At 42.1% G+C, this 19644-nt stretch overlaps 1 protein-coding gene across 1 annotated transcript in view; it reads right to left on the bottom strand.

Moving 5' to 3' along the window:
• Nucleotides 1-19644, bottom strand: part of TTC29 (tetratricopeptide repeat domain 29) — a 116605-nt gene that overhangs the window by 60893 nt on the left and 36068 nt on the right. Inside the window, exons 5-6 of the mRNA XM_066253457.1 lie at nucleotides 18728-18913; nucleotides 299-511 (exon numbers count right to left, since the gene is read on the bottom strand). Coding sequence (XP_066109554.1) covers nucleotides 299-511; nucleotides 18728-18913 — 399 coding nt within the window. The remainder of the gene's footprint in view (nucleotides 1-298; nucleotides 512-18727; nucleotides 18914-19644) is intronic.

The following is a 19644-nucleotide window of genomic DNA, read 5'->3' as shown; positions in this document are numbered from 1 at the left end:
CACACTTAATTTTTGCAAATGACCTTACTTTCTCATTACAGGCTCACTGTTCTATAACACCACTCCCAGAAGGTTGTAATTTTGGAGACAGAACTTTCAAGAAAATAATGTACTTCTTGCTGTCAGCACGAAGGCACCTCCGTTTCACAATGAAATCTGCAAGTTTATTGACAGCATTTGTCTTCACATTTCATAGGAACTAATCACCCAAACACTTGATGATTTTTATGTCCCCCGTGGGAGAAGCGGTGTCTGCCCCATTAGAGGAAGTGACATGGGAGTGTTCCTTTCCACTTACCTTCTTTGGCGATTTCAGAAGCTTTTCTTAGAATTCTGATGGCCTGTTTGTAGTCTTTATTTTTCAGCATTTGGTCTGAGAGTAATCTGTAAATCCTCAGGAGACTCTCGCAGGACAACAAGGTGAGAAGGCGGCCCATCTCGTCCTTCCAGACCCGCCCTTGCGTCAGCTGATGGAAGGCTTCATATTGTTCGGCAGCTTCCAGAAGCTGACCTGAGGAACAAAGGCCACTCATAAATATAAACCACAGGCTAGAATGTTTTCTTGAAAACTTTGCACACATCTTATGTTTTACTATTGGAGATGGGCGGTGGGGTGGGTGGGTGGGTGGGGGTACTACCATGAAATACAGTCAAAGATTTCTAAGGCTGAAGACTTAAGCTGGAAGAGGAGCTATCTTTATGTGGACCTCAGATTCAGCATTGGTTTTAGACTGACATCTGCTAGAGGGGTCCACAGGGTCTAGTAGAAATCGACTAGGGGCCCTGGTTGGTGGCTCAGTGGATAGAGCATTGGCCTGGTATATGCATGTCCTGGGTTCAATCCCTGGTCAGGGCATACAGGAGAAGAGACCTTCTGCTTCTCCCCCCTCTCCCTTCTCTCCCATTTCCCCTCCCACATGCTTGGTTCAAGCATGGCCCCGGGCACTGTGAATAGCTAGGTTGGTCATCAGCCTCAGGTGCTAAAAATAGCTTGGTACTTGAGCATCAGCCCCCAGTGAGGTTGCCAGGTGGATCCTGGTCTGGGCGCATATGGGAGTCTGCCTCATTATCTCCCCTCCTCTCATTTAAAAATAAAATAAAAGAAGAAATCAACTATAATGACGGATGTTTAGTGAGAGTGGGAAAGACCATTCATAATGATTAAGGACAATCATATTAGCTAACATTCATTTAAGATTATAGATGCAAAGCACTGTGTTATGTGCTTGATATGCATTTCCCATTTAATCTTCACAGCAGTCCTGTGGAATAGCTTCATGATCCCATTCTACAGAAGGGAAGGTGAGGCTCGCATGTCCAGTGCGTGAGCAGATCCAGGCAGTCTGAATCCAGGGTCTGTGCTCTCCGTCACCGTCCTGCCCGCTTTTTCAACAGACAGCAATCTTCCTTCACAAGAAGAGTCTAGGTGTCTTGGGAACAGGCGCATCTGTTACAGATTTCAAGTTCAAGTTTCATGGGTTCTTCAACTACTTCTCAGAGTGTGACCTTTCCAAGCAGGCATTTGTATACAGTGTTCTTTTTAATGATGAATAACTGAAATGCAACTTAACTGCCTTCTTGAATTACATTGCATAACATAGTTCAAATATAGTTTCCAAAAGCCAAAGCTTTAGGTTAGCTTTGAGTCATTCCATTCCTCGAAATCCGGGCAAGCCCATTTCTGGAAGGGTAATTTGCAGCCCCATGCTGTGGACTGTATTTCACTTGTGAACGGCCTTGTGGAAATGCTCACGATATCCAGGAATGTAAATACCCTTTTCTGGTACTGGGGTTTGCTAATTGGAATCAACTGGAAAAGCATTTGTATCTAGGCATTCAAACAGTAGTGGTCAAGGATGAGTGCAAGCTACAGACAGCCTGAGTTCCTGTCTGAACTTTCATATTTTTGCTGTTTAGCCTCAGGCTACTTACTACCCTCCTTGTGCCTGATTTAATTCTTCTGCAAAATAGGATTATAGGATTTTACCATAATTACTATTCAAGTTGTTAATGTGAGCCATTAACACCTGATGTAGAGTATGTGCTCAATAAACATAGCTGCTGTTATCAGTTGACAGTGATAATATCTCAAAAAAATGGAAATAGAGCCACTCATTTGTTTTTAAGTGCAACTTACTCTTTCCGTAAAAAACACAGTCGAGTCTATATAAAAATATTCTCTTGACTGATTGAATTATCTCTCTTTTAAACATAAAAACGAGACTAAGAGACATGGACAAAAGTGCGGTGGGTACGAGGGCGGGGGGGGGGGAGGAGTGGGGTGAGGGGAGGGGCACAAAGAAAACCAGATAGAAGGTGATGGAAGACAATTTGACTTTGGGTGATGGGTATGCAACATAATTAAATGTCAAAATAACCGGGAGATGTTTTCTCTGAACATATGTACCCTGATTTATTAATGTCACCCCATTAAAATTAAAAAAAGAAGAATTACCCCTCTTTAGGTCAGCTCCGGCTCAATGCATTTCCTCGGAGAGGATCACTGGATAGTCCAGGACGGACAGGACAGGATGGCGGAGCCACTACCGAGACGTTGCATACAATTTCCCCCTACTTTGTGCACTGAATTTGTTATCAACATGATCAATATTAAAGTATTACAGAATGTACACATAAAGAAGAATAGCAGTCACACAGAAACACAAAAGAGACGGATAATAATCAAATAATCTGTACAAAAATTCAATAAAGGTGTGGCCTGTAAGAGGTGTGGCCAGGCCATGCAGAACGGGGTGTATCAGCAGCGATGCAGTCAGATGGGGGGGGGGGGTATATGTCAGAGATGTTTATAGATTTCTATTATTAAATTTTCACATGGTAAAAAATGACAATGCTATACTAACTACAGTATTATATAGGGATATTTTATTACATGGACTGGTGTTTATAAGGGAAAGTATTTAAAAAATCAGAAAATATTTACAAATCATTATCAGTGGTATATGGTGATGAATGTATTTTTGCCTGCTTTTATTTTTTTTTCTCTCTGATCACTGGTATTTCTAACATTTCTATCATCACAATATGTTCATTTGTAATAAGAAATATACAATAGGAGCTATTTAAAAAATCACTTTCAATCCTTTTCCATTTTGATACAAACACTCGAGGTTGAAGTTCACTGCTCTAATCTATCTTTACATTTAACTGACAATTTTCCTCCCCCCCCCCCACAAACAGGCATCGTTTGTCATTGCTCTCCAGTAGCACCTCTCACCAGTAACACCTTTCTCCAAATACCCATGACCCTCATTTTTTTAAAAAACTCGAATGAGGCATTGACATATATGTGTGTTATGTTTCCTCTGTTAACCATATTTCTGCCTGTAAAGTATAGCTCCACAACCCCGGGAAGGTGTACGCGAGAGTTCTTTTTTCCTATCCAGCATCCATCTATTCATAAAGTCCAGACACCTATTTCTCTATGGCCATGTGAACAGGAAAGGATGGAAACAGGGAACTGTGCGTAAACCCAACGGTCCCAGAAAACACTGTGAATATGAGGAAACCAGGAAGGATCTGACAGCACTGATGGTCAGACACAGTGTCCACATGGAAAGAGGGTCCAAAGTTGTGCTGGAAAAGAAAAGATTTACAAAGAATCCTAGGAGGAGAGCCAGGAGATAGCCCAACACGCAAAGAGGCGTAGTGAGCTAAATAAAATATGAGAGTTGATGGTCATGTTCAAGATTTGATTTACGTGGGGAGGCAGGGAAAGTGGGGGAGGAAAGGGGAAGGGAGAACGTGGGGGATGGAGAGACGGAGGGACAGGGGAGGGGGAGGGTTGGGAAGAGTGAGCAAAGGTGGGATTGTGACCTGGTACTCCAGGTAAGCCAACTCCTTCTGTGTTACTGATGCCATAGGCACCCTGGTCAGGCCATCCAATCAGGAGAGAAGGGACATTGCTGTTGGTTGGTTACCATGGAAGGAGACCTTGGAATGACTGCGAATAGTTGTTTTCTGTCGAATCTGATTTTTGCTAGAGCTTTGGGGCTAGTAGTGCTTACTTAGTTCATGATTACTGGCCAAGGTTCAGCTCTCAGAGAGTCTACTTGAGATCTCCCACAGGGAGGATCATGGTCCAAGGTGCTGAGGTAAAAAGAGAACAGGGGACTATTCTTTCCTGAAGACCTACTAGGTCAGCAGTTCTCAACCAGTGGGTCGCAACCCCGGCGGGGGTAGAACAACCAAAACACAGGGGTCACCTAAAGCCATCAGAAATACATATTTTATTTAAAAATGTATGGTATAATAAATATGTATTTTCTTATGGCTTTAGGTGACCCCTGTGTTTTGGTCGTTCGACCCCCGCCGGGGTCGCGACCCACTGGTTGTGAACTGCTGTGCTAGGTAGTGGTCAAAATGGAAGGCTCCTCGGCCTTATACATTATCTTATTTAACCTTCAAAGAACTGGTGAGGTAAATAGGACTTTTACAGTAAAGAGAAAGCTTGAGGCTCACAAAGGTTAAGTGACTCAAATGGCTAAAAAGTGGTGTTTAGGATTTAAAGCCAGGATCACATAAAACACATACAGCTTTGTTCCATCACATCCAGCACTAGTCAACCAACCCAGAGTCAGGAATCTTGTATTGTCTGGACATAAATCTCTCAAGTCAAAAGTAATGCTTAAATTAGGTGACTTCTAGTCTCTTCCTATTCTAATACTCTGTGACTCTGCTCAGGCGATCACAGGTAACCTCTATCATATTAGACGTTAGCCCCTTGTATGCTTCTGATGGGTCTTTCTGAAGGAGTCGGATGGACAACCAGTTACCTGGCCTGCATCCAAATTTCCTATTCCCCTGAACCATGCAATGACATCTGTGGGACACCTGGAGTTCCTTGGGGCCCTCAGACTTAGTCACCTGTGGCCATAGCTAGCTGGTCATGGTTTCACTTCCCCTTCTTTAACCACTTGGCCACAGACAAGGTCACTGGGGATTCTGATTGGCACTATTCACACCACGGAACCTACACAGAGGAAGCAGAGTTATCCGGTCTTTCTTGAATGTAGGGATTCATTTCTAAAATCATTTGGAGGCAAACAGGTCAGTAATAAGCCAGCAGGGATTTGATCCAAATGACCACAAGCATGCAAATGACTTGGCTAAACTGCTAAAGGCTGGTCAGAATTTGAAAGTACATATAAAAATGGCATTATATTTTATTTAAAATATTAAAACATATGTCTGTACTATACAGGGAGCATCATAATTTACACATGCAAGCATTTCCCTTTAAGCATGATTAACAATGATATGATTTCCATCCAATTTATATTTCCAACTGTGAATAAGATTTTAAAGAGTTTATTACTTTTTTAATAACAACTCTGATATTGAGACTAGATATTTATTAGGACATAATATATCTTGTTTTTAAATTTAAATTTAATATACCTAAAATACCATAAATGGTCATCAACAGAGTGATTGTTTTGACAAAGCTAAATGGAAATATAAATGAAGATCATGGACTAGATTTTCCAACTTGGCTCAGAGCATCCTTTTGTAACTTCTTCAGAATGTTCACATACAGTCTACCTTTTGTTAGCAAATAAACTTAAATATGTTAGAACCAGGCCAGATTTCCAGGTTCTACCATCAGTCTTGTTGAAGGACAAATGCCCAGATAACTGTCCTCTTCTGGAATTACCCAACGCCAACACTATTTCCTATTGAGGAAGAGGTCAGAGAGAAGAACGAGGGTCGCACCCAGGTATCACAAAAATAAAAGTTAACTGAAGTCACGACAGAAAAGAGAAGTCCTCAGAAATGTGCTTCTTTGTAAAAGTCTCATGAGGGGGCAGGAATTCTATCATATTGTTCCTGGAATTACTACCAAATCTTCATCATTCGTGTGAGTAACAAGGATTCCAAGAGCGGCCACGATGTGGCAGGCATACTAACTACAGCTCACCTTAAGTGCCTGGCAAAAATACAGAGAGTCCACTGACATTTCAAGTGACTCAGGGGAGAAAATGGAGCCAAAATGTGTTTGCTGGACAGACTGGAGATGGCCTTCCACCAATACCACCAGTAATCAATCTATCTCAAAAAAGTGAGGTAGTATCAGAAAGCACACCTTAGGAGACACTTCCTGAGCCATCGCATAGAACAAGAGAATCCAGAACTGAAGAGAAGCAGCCTCAGCCCCAAGGTTTTGTTTTTGTTTTTTAAAAACAATTATATGACGTTAACATAGATAATAAAAAGGTTGACACATGAGGAAATACATTTTGTTTGTCACATAAAAGAAAGTGCACCTGCAAAATAAAACTACTAGGAAGGAGTTTCACTTTGCCTGAAGCTCACACAAACAAGAAATCCATCCACTATTTAAAAATACAAACAAAACCCAGACAATGTGGTAAACTGCAAAATTGCTTTGGTAGGATGCTAAGACAAACACGATGTAGAGAAAATAAGACTTTATCTATTTGGGTATTATCCAAATTGTTGTTCGCCCCTCTTCCCTGCACAACATCTCGGGAAGTTTATAGATATTTGTTGTATCACAGCAGATGTCTAGAACAAATATTAAGCAAAGGAGAATGTATATGATCTCTCCCATTTTAGTTTTTTTTTTAAAGTAGGAAGATTGACTAGATATTAACACAAATGGGTTTAAATGTGAAGCTGCCATAAAAGCAGGAACATAAATGTAATTCTCCCAGCCGCTATTTTGATGCACATTTTTGATTCCATGAATATTTTATGAAATGGCCCAAACTAAAGCCATATAACATTCCTGCATTACTGATGCTTGCGCCCGTAAGCTACGAACATTAGAGGCATGATTGAGTGCATTAAAATGAACTCATTCAGCAGTGCATTGATTACTTGAAGGGGGAGGGAAAAGAAAAAAGAAAAAAAAAAGAAGTTGCTCCACTTAAGAAAACAGCACACAAATCCAAAGTTTGCAATATAATAAGGGTGACTGCAAGTTTGAATAAAATAGGATTTCATAAATAAAGTGTGACTCTGTCTAGAATTGACATTTATTAGGCAAGATGTTAATTATGTGTAAAGATGGCTCCTCGTTTTTTTTGTTTTTGTTTTTGTTTGGGTAATTTAAAATGTCACAATCTCTAAGATGCTCAGACTGGCCTGTTTTAGCTCCATGTATCAGCAGTTCTGAAGGTAGCAAATTATTTCCTTTTCTACCAACTTGTACATTTGCCAGTAAAAATAATGCCACAGAAACAATTGCATGAAAATAATCTGACAGGTCCATAGACCTATTTTTTCAGCAGTACTTGTGTAAGTCTTCAGCATATTTAGTTCTAAATTGTGCACATTTGTAGAGGAATTTAGGGAAACATTTCACTTTAGTTTAAAACAGCAAACTAAGGGAACAATAAAGCTTTATGTATATTATATTACATTTTAATATGGAGCTACTGGACATCTTTGGTGCTAAGTTACTATTCCGTACAACGTAGACATAAAATCTGCTAGAAGCAATATTGAATAGTAGCAGAAGGAGAAAAATGTTATGGCCTTTTTGTAAAAACAAAAGACTGCTTTCCATGACAGTGTAGCTGCATGAACATTTTATATTATCTTTAGGTTTATCCATTCAATTGTGATTACTATAATGACACTGTACATGCCAAAATAGATAAGGATCTGTCACACTTCCCAGTGTAAACTATTCCTTTCAAGGGTTTCTCTCTGGTCAGAGTAGATGTGTTCTGTAGTATAACTTCCTGCATCCTGCTGCCAAATGGAACCCTGGTAAACAAAGATTTTGTTCTGTAACTCAATAGCATCCCTAATAAATCAAGAAGAATATGTGCCCATAACTTTTGTAGCTACTTTGGGATACTTAGAAGAAATTTAAGATGCTATTTAGAAAATGAAATTCTTTCCTTATCATCTTCAGCAAAGACTTCCAATGGACATTATAGAAACATTACCACACCTCTGATGAAGAGTATGGGCCACTAAACCAGACAATGAAAAGGACCCAAGAAAGACTGGTATTGAAGAAAGTCACCAAGGGCTTTAAAACTGATGTTGGCGATGCTTGGAAGTTGATTTTTAAAATCCAGAAGATTTGTGGACTGGTGGGGAGTTGGGGGACTGGGTGAAAGAGGCGAAGAGATTAAGAAGTGCAGGTTGGTAGTTACAAAATAGTCATGGGGTTGAAAATTTGGCATAGGGGATATAGCCTATAATACTGTTATAACGATATATGGTGCCAGGCTGGTGCTGGAAATACTGAGGAGAATATTTTGTAAAATATGTGACTGTCCAACCACTATGCTGTCCATCTGAAGCCAATACAAAAATAAACAAAAAGAAACAAAGTCCAGAAGACTTGTCTGGATCCCTAAAATATTCCAGAAGCATTGTTATTAATGTCGTTTCTGATTTTAGACAGCTGAATTGTGGGCAGCGATGGAAACAGTGAGCAGGCTTGTCTGCTCTATGTTCTAATAAACTTTATATAGTGGTTTCTATCCAAGTTCTGTTATTTCTAAGGATTAAGCATTAGATAGCTTCGCTCTTAATATTTGTAATTGGAAGTATTGAGATTATTTAATTTTTAAAAGTGGGAAACATTTGTGTAATGTATAAATAGGAAATTAACACTAGCCATTACAAACCTCGTAGAGCACATAGAGTTTACTATTTTCCTCAAATAGTAGTTTTATTTTAATGGTTTCCACCTCATCTTAAAATACTAAGTTGAAGGTGTTGGCAACCATTACAGTCTGAGGAGAAATAAAGTCAATCTTGACATTAGATCAACTAATGAATTATACTGCTCTGGCCTTAATCGATAATGCAATTCTTACTTGAGTTACATATGGCTCAGGATTTTAAAAAAACCACATACCGATTATGTGTATATGTTTATATGAGCAAAGAGAGAGGCATGGAAGCATATATACCAAAGTATCAGTATTGGTTGACTTACAGAAGTTGGAGGTGAGTGAGGAGAGTGTTAACTTTTCCCTACGCATCGTGGTTTCGATCGAAAATAAGCCTGTGCTATTTTGGCCATCACAGAAAAAACTAATGAACTGACAACAATCTATTAAGGTGAGTGTGGAGGGAAAAAGCAATGTTAGTTGTGCACTTATCATGTGCCATGCATGATGGTGGCTGCTACATATATTTGTTAGTATCTGCATTTTTGAGATAAGGAAAATAAGCCTTAGGGCTTCTCTTGTCTAAATTCCCATAACAAGTAGGTGGCAGACCTGACCACCAAAGACCAGGGGGCTTTTCTTCCTTAACGTGACCCTTTTTGAGAAACTGTGTCCCATGTCTGACTTACAGGCAGAGATCACGGTTTGAACCTCGGCCTCGTGATATCACTGGACCAGTCATACCATTTTCTGAAGGGCTCTGAAATGAGGACAACGCCACCTTGGGGGCGTGGCTATGAGGGGCATTACAACAATTGTGCTGGCACCCCGCAGAGTGCCTGCTGATTTGCTCACATTCAGTAACTCTTCCTGCCCTGTGATTAGTTTTCCAGGTTTGCCTTATAAATTTGGGTGGGCCTGTGAGAGGGATGCTTCAAAAAACAGCATAGAACAGAGTCACTTCCCCAGATTAAGAGCCCGCTGAGACACTAGTTGGCAACAGTTCACTTCACCCAACTCCCGACTTTCCCTCTAGGTCAGGTTGGTCCAGTCCTGGGACCATCTGCTGGGCCGGGCCTCTTCTAAGGGGAGCGGGGGAAACACCACCCGGACTAGTTACCCAGGGTGTCAGGAACGGCAGGCTCCGTGCAGGTGCTCCAGACCTCCTTGCAAAGCTTTGAGAAAGAGAACCCTGCCTCAGAGCAGGCGCTCCGAATGAGCTTCCTCTCCGCACTGCTCGTTAAGCAGTAAATAATTAAAACACCCCGAAAAAGACAGGTAAAATACAAGCCGCTCTGCCAGCAACACAGACATGAAAGGGAAGGGGAAGAAAATGAATTAAAAAAAAAAGGCAATGAAATAATTCATTTGAAGCTCTAATAAAGTTTCATTTGCAGTCTTGTTTAAAGATATATCAGACTTTAGGGATGTAACCTAATTACATTTTTATTCTAAGTTCCATTCAAAGATCTTGGACTTTGATTCTTTAACACAGATCAAACATCGAATAATTTTCTGGTGGCTATCAATACTTTAAAAGGATCTCTTGATTAAATGCTAAAAGGTCTTATGAACAAGTTCACACAGTAGATAGAGAGTAAACTGACAGGCCCCAAAAAGTGACAATTAATTTATATCGGAAAAGCAATGCTAATTTACTTATGAAAAAACTTTGCAATATTAAGTTCACTTTTATTCTGATATAAAGTGACCAGTTTCCACCATGGATCTAGGCAGAGGGGCCTTAAAAAACGTACCCGAGTGCCCACTTTCTAAACCCAATCCTGGAATTCCACCGGGATGAGACGCGCTGGTGGCGTTGAGCCTTGTGATGACATAGCCAGGGAAGGGGAGGTGCTTCCAGCAGGCCCGCGCCAGCCCGAGCGCCCAAGGTCCATGCTTACACACTACCTGGACTGGCTTTATTTCATATTGTTTACAGGACACCTGAATGGAATAGCATGTTTACAAGAGAATCTTTTTGCAAAGTTACTTCCTAAGGGACTTTTAAAAATGTTAATTTAGAAGCAGTTTCAAGTGAGGGGAAAGAAACAAATAGAACTTACTTTTTAACTATGAAGAGGAATAAAATGTTCCCAGTGAGCTTGGGCGGTTGTCCTCGCGGTGTGAGCGGGCAGGGGATGGACACCAGGACATAGGGACTCCAGCAGGAAAGCCCGCCAACTTCTGGTCACAATTCGACAGGAACCACCGGGCAATTGGTTCTGTTGGGAGTGGTTATTGTTTGTAGCCCCCGCCCCCTCCTCAATATGCCACCAGTGAACCCATAAACATCAAATGAGGTGCCCTTTATCCGTTCAAGTACTGTTCTCTCTTGCGACATTCTGTATGCCCTCATTGTTACAAAATTGAAAACATGACAGCAGCAACTTAAACAGAAAATGAGTCATCGCATAGATACAGAGAACAGACTGACAGCTGTCAGAGGGGTGGGGGTTGAGGAGCTGGGTGAAAAGGTGAAGGGATCAAGCAAAAAAAACAACAAAACCCTCCCAAACACAGACAACAGAGTGGTGATGACAAGAGGGGGGGGGGGCGGGTAGAAGAGGGCAAAGGGGTCTAACAGAAAAGGAGAGACTTGACTTTGGATAATGAAGAGTGGTACCCAGAGGTGAACTTGAGGCTCCATCTGCTTTTTATAAACTGGCATTATTTTCTTTCCCTAGTTGGTAAAGGAGTTGACAGAGTTTTTAAAGACTGATCTTTCAATAGCCATGGAAGCAGCAAGGAAGCCAGGGCTGGCAATGAACCAAAAGCAAAGAGCCTGTGCTCACACCCCCTCCCCTTAGAGACGAGGAAAGCAGGGTCCCCGTGATGCCACAGCCTATCCAGACTCACACAGGGAACCGGCTCAATGTCCAGAGAGCTGAGTTCACTGCCCAACCCAATCGTCTTTCCTCTGCTAGACCGCACCCATGGCCGCAGCACCCATGGCCTCCGCTCCAATGCTGTGTTAACTATCTAAACAAAGAGAGTCATTCAGCTTCTCAGCTACCACTAATTGAATCCCTGCGTTTCAGTTTGCAGGTTTCCAATTTATATCTTTACTGAAAGCATCTGTCCTGTATTTCTAATACTCCTGTAGATTTGGGCTTCCCTTGCTATCTAAAGTCCAACCAATAGTTCACACACACACCCCTTTTCTACATCATTAATAATGGGATTGATTGCATCTGTGATCGCTCTTTAATGGTCACTATTCTTTCTTACCAACTGCAAAAATCTTCTGTTCTTAGCTACACTTTTTAATTCAATGGATTTTTTAAAATTGGCTAGTTTTTTCCCCCAATTAAAAAATAGTATATACACAAGGTAAGCAGCTCCAGCGGTGCTACAGGGCACACCACGCCAAACACACCTCCCTCCATTCCGCACCGTCAGCGTTTCTCCAGAGGCTGCGCGGTTGGGATGAGACGTGCCACGTATGATGGGTTTTAAATCCTCTCAACAGCGCTTACGTCTCTATTAAATTTTAATAGAATGAAAGAGAAAATAAAATACCACACTAAAAACTGTTATATCCTTTGCATTTCTTTTAGTTATTCAAGCTGTTTTTCTAATAAACGGGCAAACATTATTCCATGACAAATAAGAAATTATCAGGAAATTCCTATCAATTTTGTTGCAGCATCTTTGATGATATTAAAATCTTTGATGATATTATTGTGTTTTAATCTTTTTTTTCCTTTGGAGAACTGAATACCGTGATGATAAACTTCATTTAAAATGCCAAAGAATAAAAATATTCACCAAATGAAGTGATGTTTATAATGGAATAGAGAATAAGGTAAAAAGCCAAAGCTCTAGGAAAGGATTGTTGATATGAGATTTTAAGAATCTTTAAAAATGTTACTTTAGATAGTATTCAGTTGCTCACCATTCTATCACAGATATTTTATCTGTCAGACTTCTTCACATGTCAAGTCCTAGCTCTCTACCATTATTGTACTTCTCCTTTGTCCCTGAAATAACAACTCTTTTTTTTTTTTTTTTTTAGTAAAGAAAAATTACTGACACCATATTGAATAGTGTGTTAGTTTCCTGGGGCTGCCATTATAAAGAACCACAAACTGTGTGTTTTAAATAGCAGAATTTGTTCTCAGTTCTAGAGGCTGGGATTCCCTGGCCTGGGTGGGTCCCTTTCTGAGGGCTGCGAGGGGGAATCTGTTTGGTGGTCCCCTCATTTTTGGTAGCCTCAGGTGCTCCTCGGCTTGTAGATAGTGCTCTCCCTACGCCTTTACACCATTTCCCGTCTGTACATGTCTGTCTCGCTGCCTAACGAGGTGGACAGCCATTAAGAGTGTATCAGAACCCACCCTAATGACGATGTCTCATCTTGATCATTTACAAAGACCCTGTGTCATTAAGGTCACATGTACATGTACGGGAGGTTAAGAATTCAGCATCTTTTTGGAGTTCACGAATCAACTGATAACAAATACAATTGGAAATTCTCTCTCACATGAGCAAACAGAAAGAACCAGCAATGTATACAACAGTTGTCCTGTTTTGGCAGCGTGGTTACTAAGAGCTCTCGGCACCAATGGGAGAAGCGAAGCGAAGCAAAACAGGGCTGCACGTGGGAGCCCACGACAAGGGTCTGTGGGATGGCTGGAAAAGTCTTACTCCACCAAGCAAACAGAGAACTAGAATCACAGACACGGTCACAGTGAGGTGCACGTGGGAGCCCAAGCCCACGGCAAATCTGAGGTCAAGGCAGAGAGAGGATGGGGCACAAGGATCAGACTGTGTATGAGGACCATCCTGAGAGGCTGCCCTGCAGGAGGCCTTTGTTTGAAAAAATAAGTGGTCTTCATGGCTGTGCCTCCAACCAGCCTAATGCCCAGACTGCTGAACAGGGGAGACGTCATTCCCTTACACATATATATAGAAAGGGTTTGGGCTTGGAGGAGTCAAATCAGTTACTCAGGAAGCTGTTCTGAGATGAATGCTTTGTTTTCCTTGCATTTCCCACACCCTTCAATTGGAAATAGTCCATTCAGTTCTGAAAGCAGAGTAAACAGTCTGCCCTGGCTCCTTTCACTGGCCACGTGCCGCTGGTGGAAGGCTCTGCTTCCTCCTATGCTCGTGGGACAGGTGTAGCGACAGCCCCTCACTCAATTTCAGGGTCTAGCAGGAGCTCTTCCAGGACTGCGGTTTGATCCTCTTACTTTAACTCACTGGCTCTCTTCTACTTTGATCATTTCTTAAAAAGAAAACATCTAGTCTTTGGGGAAAGAGCACATTTGGAAGCTTAGAGTCTTGTTCATGGTCCTAGCTTTATCCTAGTTCTTAAAGGACAAGACTTTGGTGTCCATAATCTCTTTATGTTAATAGCCTTCTTTATGCAGAACTTAAAGATGTAAGGGGGGAGGGTTAACCTGTTCGGCACTGATCCCCGTGGGCTGGTCTCCTAGAAAGTAAGATGGATTCCAAAAAGGTTCCAAGGAAACCAGTTAGGCTTTGTGATTTTAAGGGAATAAATCCTGACCTATTGCAAAGGCTTGGTCCCCAGTCTGTCTCTCCTGACAGGGGAGAGGCTGGTGCTCCCCAAACTATGAAAGCTTGTGTGGTGACTCTTGCTATTTGTATGCTGTATCGCATGGCACATCATACACATATCCACAGGCACAGCTCAGTCCCCACACTCTCCCCCTCTGCTGATCACGCACGGGAGGGGCTGGGTGACCTCAAAGCATGAATGCTAAGCTGACAGACTTCAGCCTGTACCAAGGCTCTGCTGCACTTCCTATTGTTGTTCTGTCCGGCCCCATCACACCAGGAGTTGGATGATACTTCCCTAAACATATAATACAACGACAGAGCAGTGGGGGACCAGTCTACCTGCAACCACTCTTGTGTTTGGGGGTCATCTCAGAGCAGTGCTGCTCCAGCAGGCCTGCTGTGAGTGCTACTGACCAATTACCCTGTTAGCATGGCACTGTCCCAGCAGACTGGGCCTATGCATGGCCTTCTGGAAGCAAGTCAGGGGACTGGAGATAAAGACCACCATTTGGGTGGAGAGTTTGCTGGTGGTGTCATGGTCAGCCGTCAGGATAGCCAGTTAGTGACTGAGCGTCATCTCAGCGTGTCTGCACAACACCACCCTATTGCCCTCTGGGTCCCGGCAAACCACACTGAGATACACTATTTGGAGACTGTCCCCATCAACAATAACTCTAAGACCTAAACGGAACAAGCTAAACAGGTTAACTCTGCCTTCCTCTAGCCACTGGGAGAACCTGGGATCAATGCTGTGGATCCCAGTTAGCTTGTAATCAATCCCTGCGCTCACGTCACAGAATGGCTTCTGACCTGAATGCTGTGTGCTTCCTAAGCTGTTCCTACAATGGTCTTCCCCTGCCTGTCTTCAGTGAACATGGCCAGTGCCCGGGGCCGTCTCCCGGCATCTGGTTCTAGTTAATCATCCTCCTGATCTCCCACAGGCAATCCAGACTCAAAGCCCATGGAGTGGGAGTAGTGTAGTCTGCTACAAAGGTGAGAAAGGATACTTAGAAACCATCCATTGGAATTGGATGGTATTTGCTCAGTGGGAACTGCTGATGTGGGCCACACCGCTCTAGTTTACCAGCTCCCAATAGAACTGCAAGGCTTAGACCCCAGTCCCCTGATCACACCAGGGGATCACCCACTGCTAATGCTGACCTGGAGGGAAGGACTAAAGTCTGGGTTCTGCCACATCACCATGTTATTATTGCCCTGGCCCCAAATCATACTGGGGAGAAGCCGGTGCTCCCCTACTCATGTCTGTTCTTTAACAAGCTCTCTCTCCCTGAAGGTCTGACAGCTGGCTCTGCTGGAGTCTGAATGGGCATGTCTCTTATTAACCTGGTGTTTTCAGACACTGCTTCACAGACATGGCATGAATGCTCTTTGACCATTCGTCCTGTTTGCATGATAAAAATGCTTACAAACAGGTCACAATTCTGACCGAAGATACAGCCACTGATTTGCACAAACGTTTGTCAGTCCATGACTACTTCAAGTGTGTCACCCCAGCTAAAGTAAATTCTGACTTGAAGAATAAGATGGCCAGCCCTGAGTCAGTGCTAGCTGGGCCACACTGCATAGGAGGGCCCCATCTTTCGGGCAGTGGGGGTGAGAACCTGTCTGCTGCGCCTGGTTCTGGTCACATATGTGCCAGTGGGCTGAACGTGGCTCTGAGCGCACTCAGGTGCCCTGTCCCTGTGACTATGGCTTCTGCTCAAGTTCATTTGCTCTATAGTTCCCTGAGGGTGCTGGAGCCATGCCCTGGACCATAGCCTGCTCGGTTGGGCCTTGACAACCTGGCTTTTGCCATCTGCCTGCTGGTATCCTGCTTTAACCTGAATGGGCACCCCTGGATTCAGGATGCTGCCACCTGCCCCTGAACACAGCTGCTGCCTAGCTGTTGCTGCGGGGTCTCCATTAGCTTGTCCAGACCAATCAGATCAGATGTGCGGAAGCTACACCCCTGTCACCTCGGGGGGAACCCTACAGCCAGGTGAGTCCCCATTCCACTCTAGCCACATATTCTTGATAGTCCTAGTTTACCCTGCTCATGAAAATTCTACCCCCGATTATAAAAGCCACATGGATACTTTTCACCACTGCTAGGGACAACAAACACTCCAGGACAATCTCTAGAATTTTCATCAACACTAACGCAGTCACTTGATCCATCAGGCAATAAAGGCATGGTTCTCAGGGCCTGTGAATGGATTAAAGCCATAGGAAAATAATTTAGATCTGACAAAAAGAAGTTGCAAAACAAAACAGTGTAACTTAACTTTAACGTAATTTCAAAGTCAAAACACTCTATATATCACTGTTGTACAACCAATCTTCAGAAAGTTTTCATCTTGCATAATTGAAAGTCAATACCTATTAAACAATAACTCCTGATTTCTTTGTTCTGACGTTTAAAAGAAATATCTCAGTGTATTTCTATCACAGGATTTATTCATTGATTGATTGATGCATTCATTCATTCATCTATTTACTCACTTAACAAATATTGGAGTACCTACTAATCTTATGACCAGTAACCATAGTAGCACGGTTGCTACATCATTTCAGTGGCTGAGTGTGGGGTAAGTTTGGGTAATGTGATCAGGGTGGGGCTGCACTCACTTAGATGTCCTACTGTAAAGCATAATAAAATACACCCTTATTCCATGAGCATTATTGCAAATAAATATGTGGGGTTTCCTATCACTTTAGAATAAAATCCAAAGTCTCCACCTCGTCTTAAAAGTGCCAGTGTGATCCCAAGTCTCCTGGTCTAACCTTGACTCCCCTCCTTCCCCCTTCTACTTTGCTTACTCAGCTCCAGACAGATACTCTGACCCTCTTGCTGGTCATTGGACATGCTCAGTCTGCACCTGCCTCAGGCCCTAAGGCTCACGCCATACTTCACCCATATCTCACTTTCTAACAGGTGAACCCATACAACAAGTATCAACCGCTGTCTGTCCCTTTGCCTTATCTTAGTTTTCATCATCTTACTTAATACTACTTAATATACTATTAGTGATTAAGGCTTATTTTTTCCAGTAGAATGTAGGTGCCAGTAGGGCAAAGATTTATCTGGCTTGTTTACTATTTTATCCCTTGGCACCAGGTTCTAAACAAATATTTGTTGAATGAACATTGAATGGATTTTTTTCTAACCTGTAATTCTTTTTTTTTTTTTAAATAAATTTTTATTAATGGTAATGGGATGACATTAATAAATCAGGGTACATATATTCAAAGAAAACATGTCTAGGTTATTTTGTCATCAAATTATGTTGCATACCCCTCACCCAAAGTCAGATTGTCCTCTGCCACCCTCTATCTAGTTCTCTGTGCCCCTCCCCCTCCTCCTAACTCTCTCCCTCCCTCCCTCCCATGTCCTCCCTCCCCCCACCCCTGGTAACCACCACACTCTTGTCCATGTCTCTTAGTCTCGTTTTTATGTTCCACCAATGTATGGAATCATGTAGTTCTTGTTTTTTTCTGATTTACTTATTTCACTTCGTATAATGTTATCAAGATCCCACCATTTTGCTGTAAATGATCTGATGTCATCATTTCTTATGGCTGAGTAGTATTCCATAGTGTATATGTGCCACATCTTCTTTATCCAGTCTTCTATTGAAGGGCTTTTTGGTTGTTTCCATGTCTTGGCCACTGTGAACAGTGCTGCAATCTAACCTGTAATTCTATGACTGCACAGAACTCTGTTGCAAAGACATGTCTTTTTTTTTTTTTTTTTTGACAGAGATAGAGAGAGTCAGAAAGAGAGACAGATAGGGACAGACAGACAGGAAGAGACAGAGATGAGAATCATCAATTCTTTATTGCAGCTCCTTAGTTGTTCATCGATAGCTTTCTCATATGTGCCTTGACTGGGGGGCTACAATAGACCGAGTTACCCCTTACTAAAGCCAGCGACCTTGGGCTCAAGCCAGTGATCATGGAGTCATGTCTACGATGGATCCCACGCTCAAGCCAGCAACCCTGTGCTCAAGCCGGATGAGCCCACGCTCAAGCTGGCAACCTCAAGGTTTTAAAGCTGGTCCTCCGCATCCCAGTCCAATGCTCTATCCACTGTGCCACCTCCTAGTCAGGCCATAAAGTAACTTTTAAGGCTACATTTCCTTCCGAAATTCTTATAGAACCAGGATGGGGCAGTATCTGAGTTATGTAGTTGGTTTGGTTTTTATATAGGGGACATGGGGCACTTGGAAAATCACAAAGTGTGCTTTTCCTTTTCCCTATTTTCTTACATGAGAAATCAAGTTAAAAATGAACACCGAGGGCTCTAAGAAAGGAAAACCAAATCGAAAGAGTGCCACATGTCTGTGGGTAAAGGACATGGACATGTGAGGGGAGGGAGGCGCTCTCTCTCTCTGTCCCGCTGGGGAAACTCGAGGTCGAGCGCTCTGCCAGAGGCAGGACGCAGGCAACACTAAAGGTGAGTCCTCAAGTCACACACCTTTGCTTTTTCATTTCAATAAATCATATTCTTATACTAAAGCCTTGGGTCTTCTACTCGACCTCCACGTGCCAAGGCATCCAGGCAAGTGGCCACTCACCGTCCTCCTCGAAGAGCAGTCCCATGTGCCAGTGTGACTCGGCTTCTTTCTTCCCGCCGTCGATTTTGATCAGCTGGGCGATCTGAAAACATCGTTCATAGAAGTGGTTCCTTACCCACTTGTCTTCAGAATTATCGAAGTGACAGGCCAGAGCATACAAGTTATTATAGACATCTTCGAAGTATTCTTCAGAGAGAGAAAAACATTATGAATAGCATTAGGAAAACGTCTTGTGACATTTCCTTTCAAATGGCAAACCAGTAGAGCAACATTTATTTTTCTATTTTTTCTCTAAAATATGATTAACTATTTTAAAAAATCAAAATTCAAAACGTAATATATATTAACTATCAAAATAGTTTTAGTAATTAAAGAATGTGCATAAAAGAAAAGCAACAAAGAGTCTTTCTGGAAACCTAGAATATGTTAGAAATGGACATACTCTTTGGTTGAAGCACTAGACTGTCTGTTAGACAAAAGAGAATAATAACTACTAGCAGTATGCTCAGTAGTTTTGGGAGAAATGAGTATGTGGTTATCATCTAATACCTTTCCCACTGAAGGATTAAAAAGTATTCAAAGATTTCAGAGCAAGCAATGGTTCATAACTATAGCAAAAAGATAATGTAAGAGAGGAAGGCAGATAGAATATGAAAATAGCAAGGTTTTTTCACTCAGAAGAAAAACAATCATGAGGCTGATAGGATTGGATGATCAGGATGACCCCATAAGCTCCACACACTTTCTACCAATGTCTCTAGCAACATAAGTTACTAGCAATGTTAAGAAAGAACGAGTGTTATGCTTTTGTTTTCTATGAGTACCTTTTTCTGCTGAAAATGCATTAATACCAGTCATCCCTCTCACTCAGACAGATTATTAGTTTATTAGTTGTTAGTGTATTAAAGATCCCCTTT

This window comes from Saccopteryx bilineata, chromosome 1 (genome assembly GCF_036850765.1).
Source record: "Saccopteryx bilineata isolate mSacBil1 chromosome 1, mSacBil1_pri_phased_curated, whole genome shotgun sequence".
NCBI lineage: Eukaryota > Metazoa > Chordata > Mammalia > Chiroptera > Emballonuridae > Saccopteryx > Saccopteryx bilineata.
The sequence above is the reverse complement of the archived record's forward strand: the minus strand, read 5'-3'. Positions and strand labels throughout refer to the sequence as shown.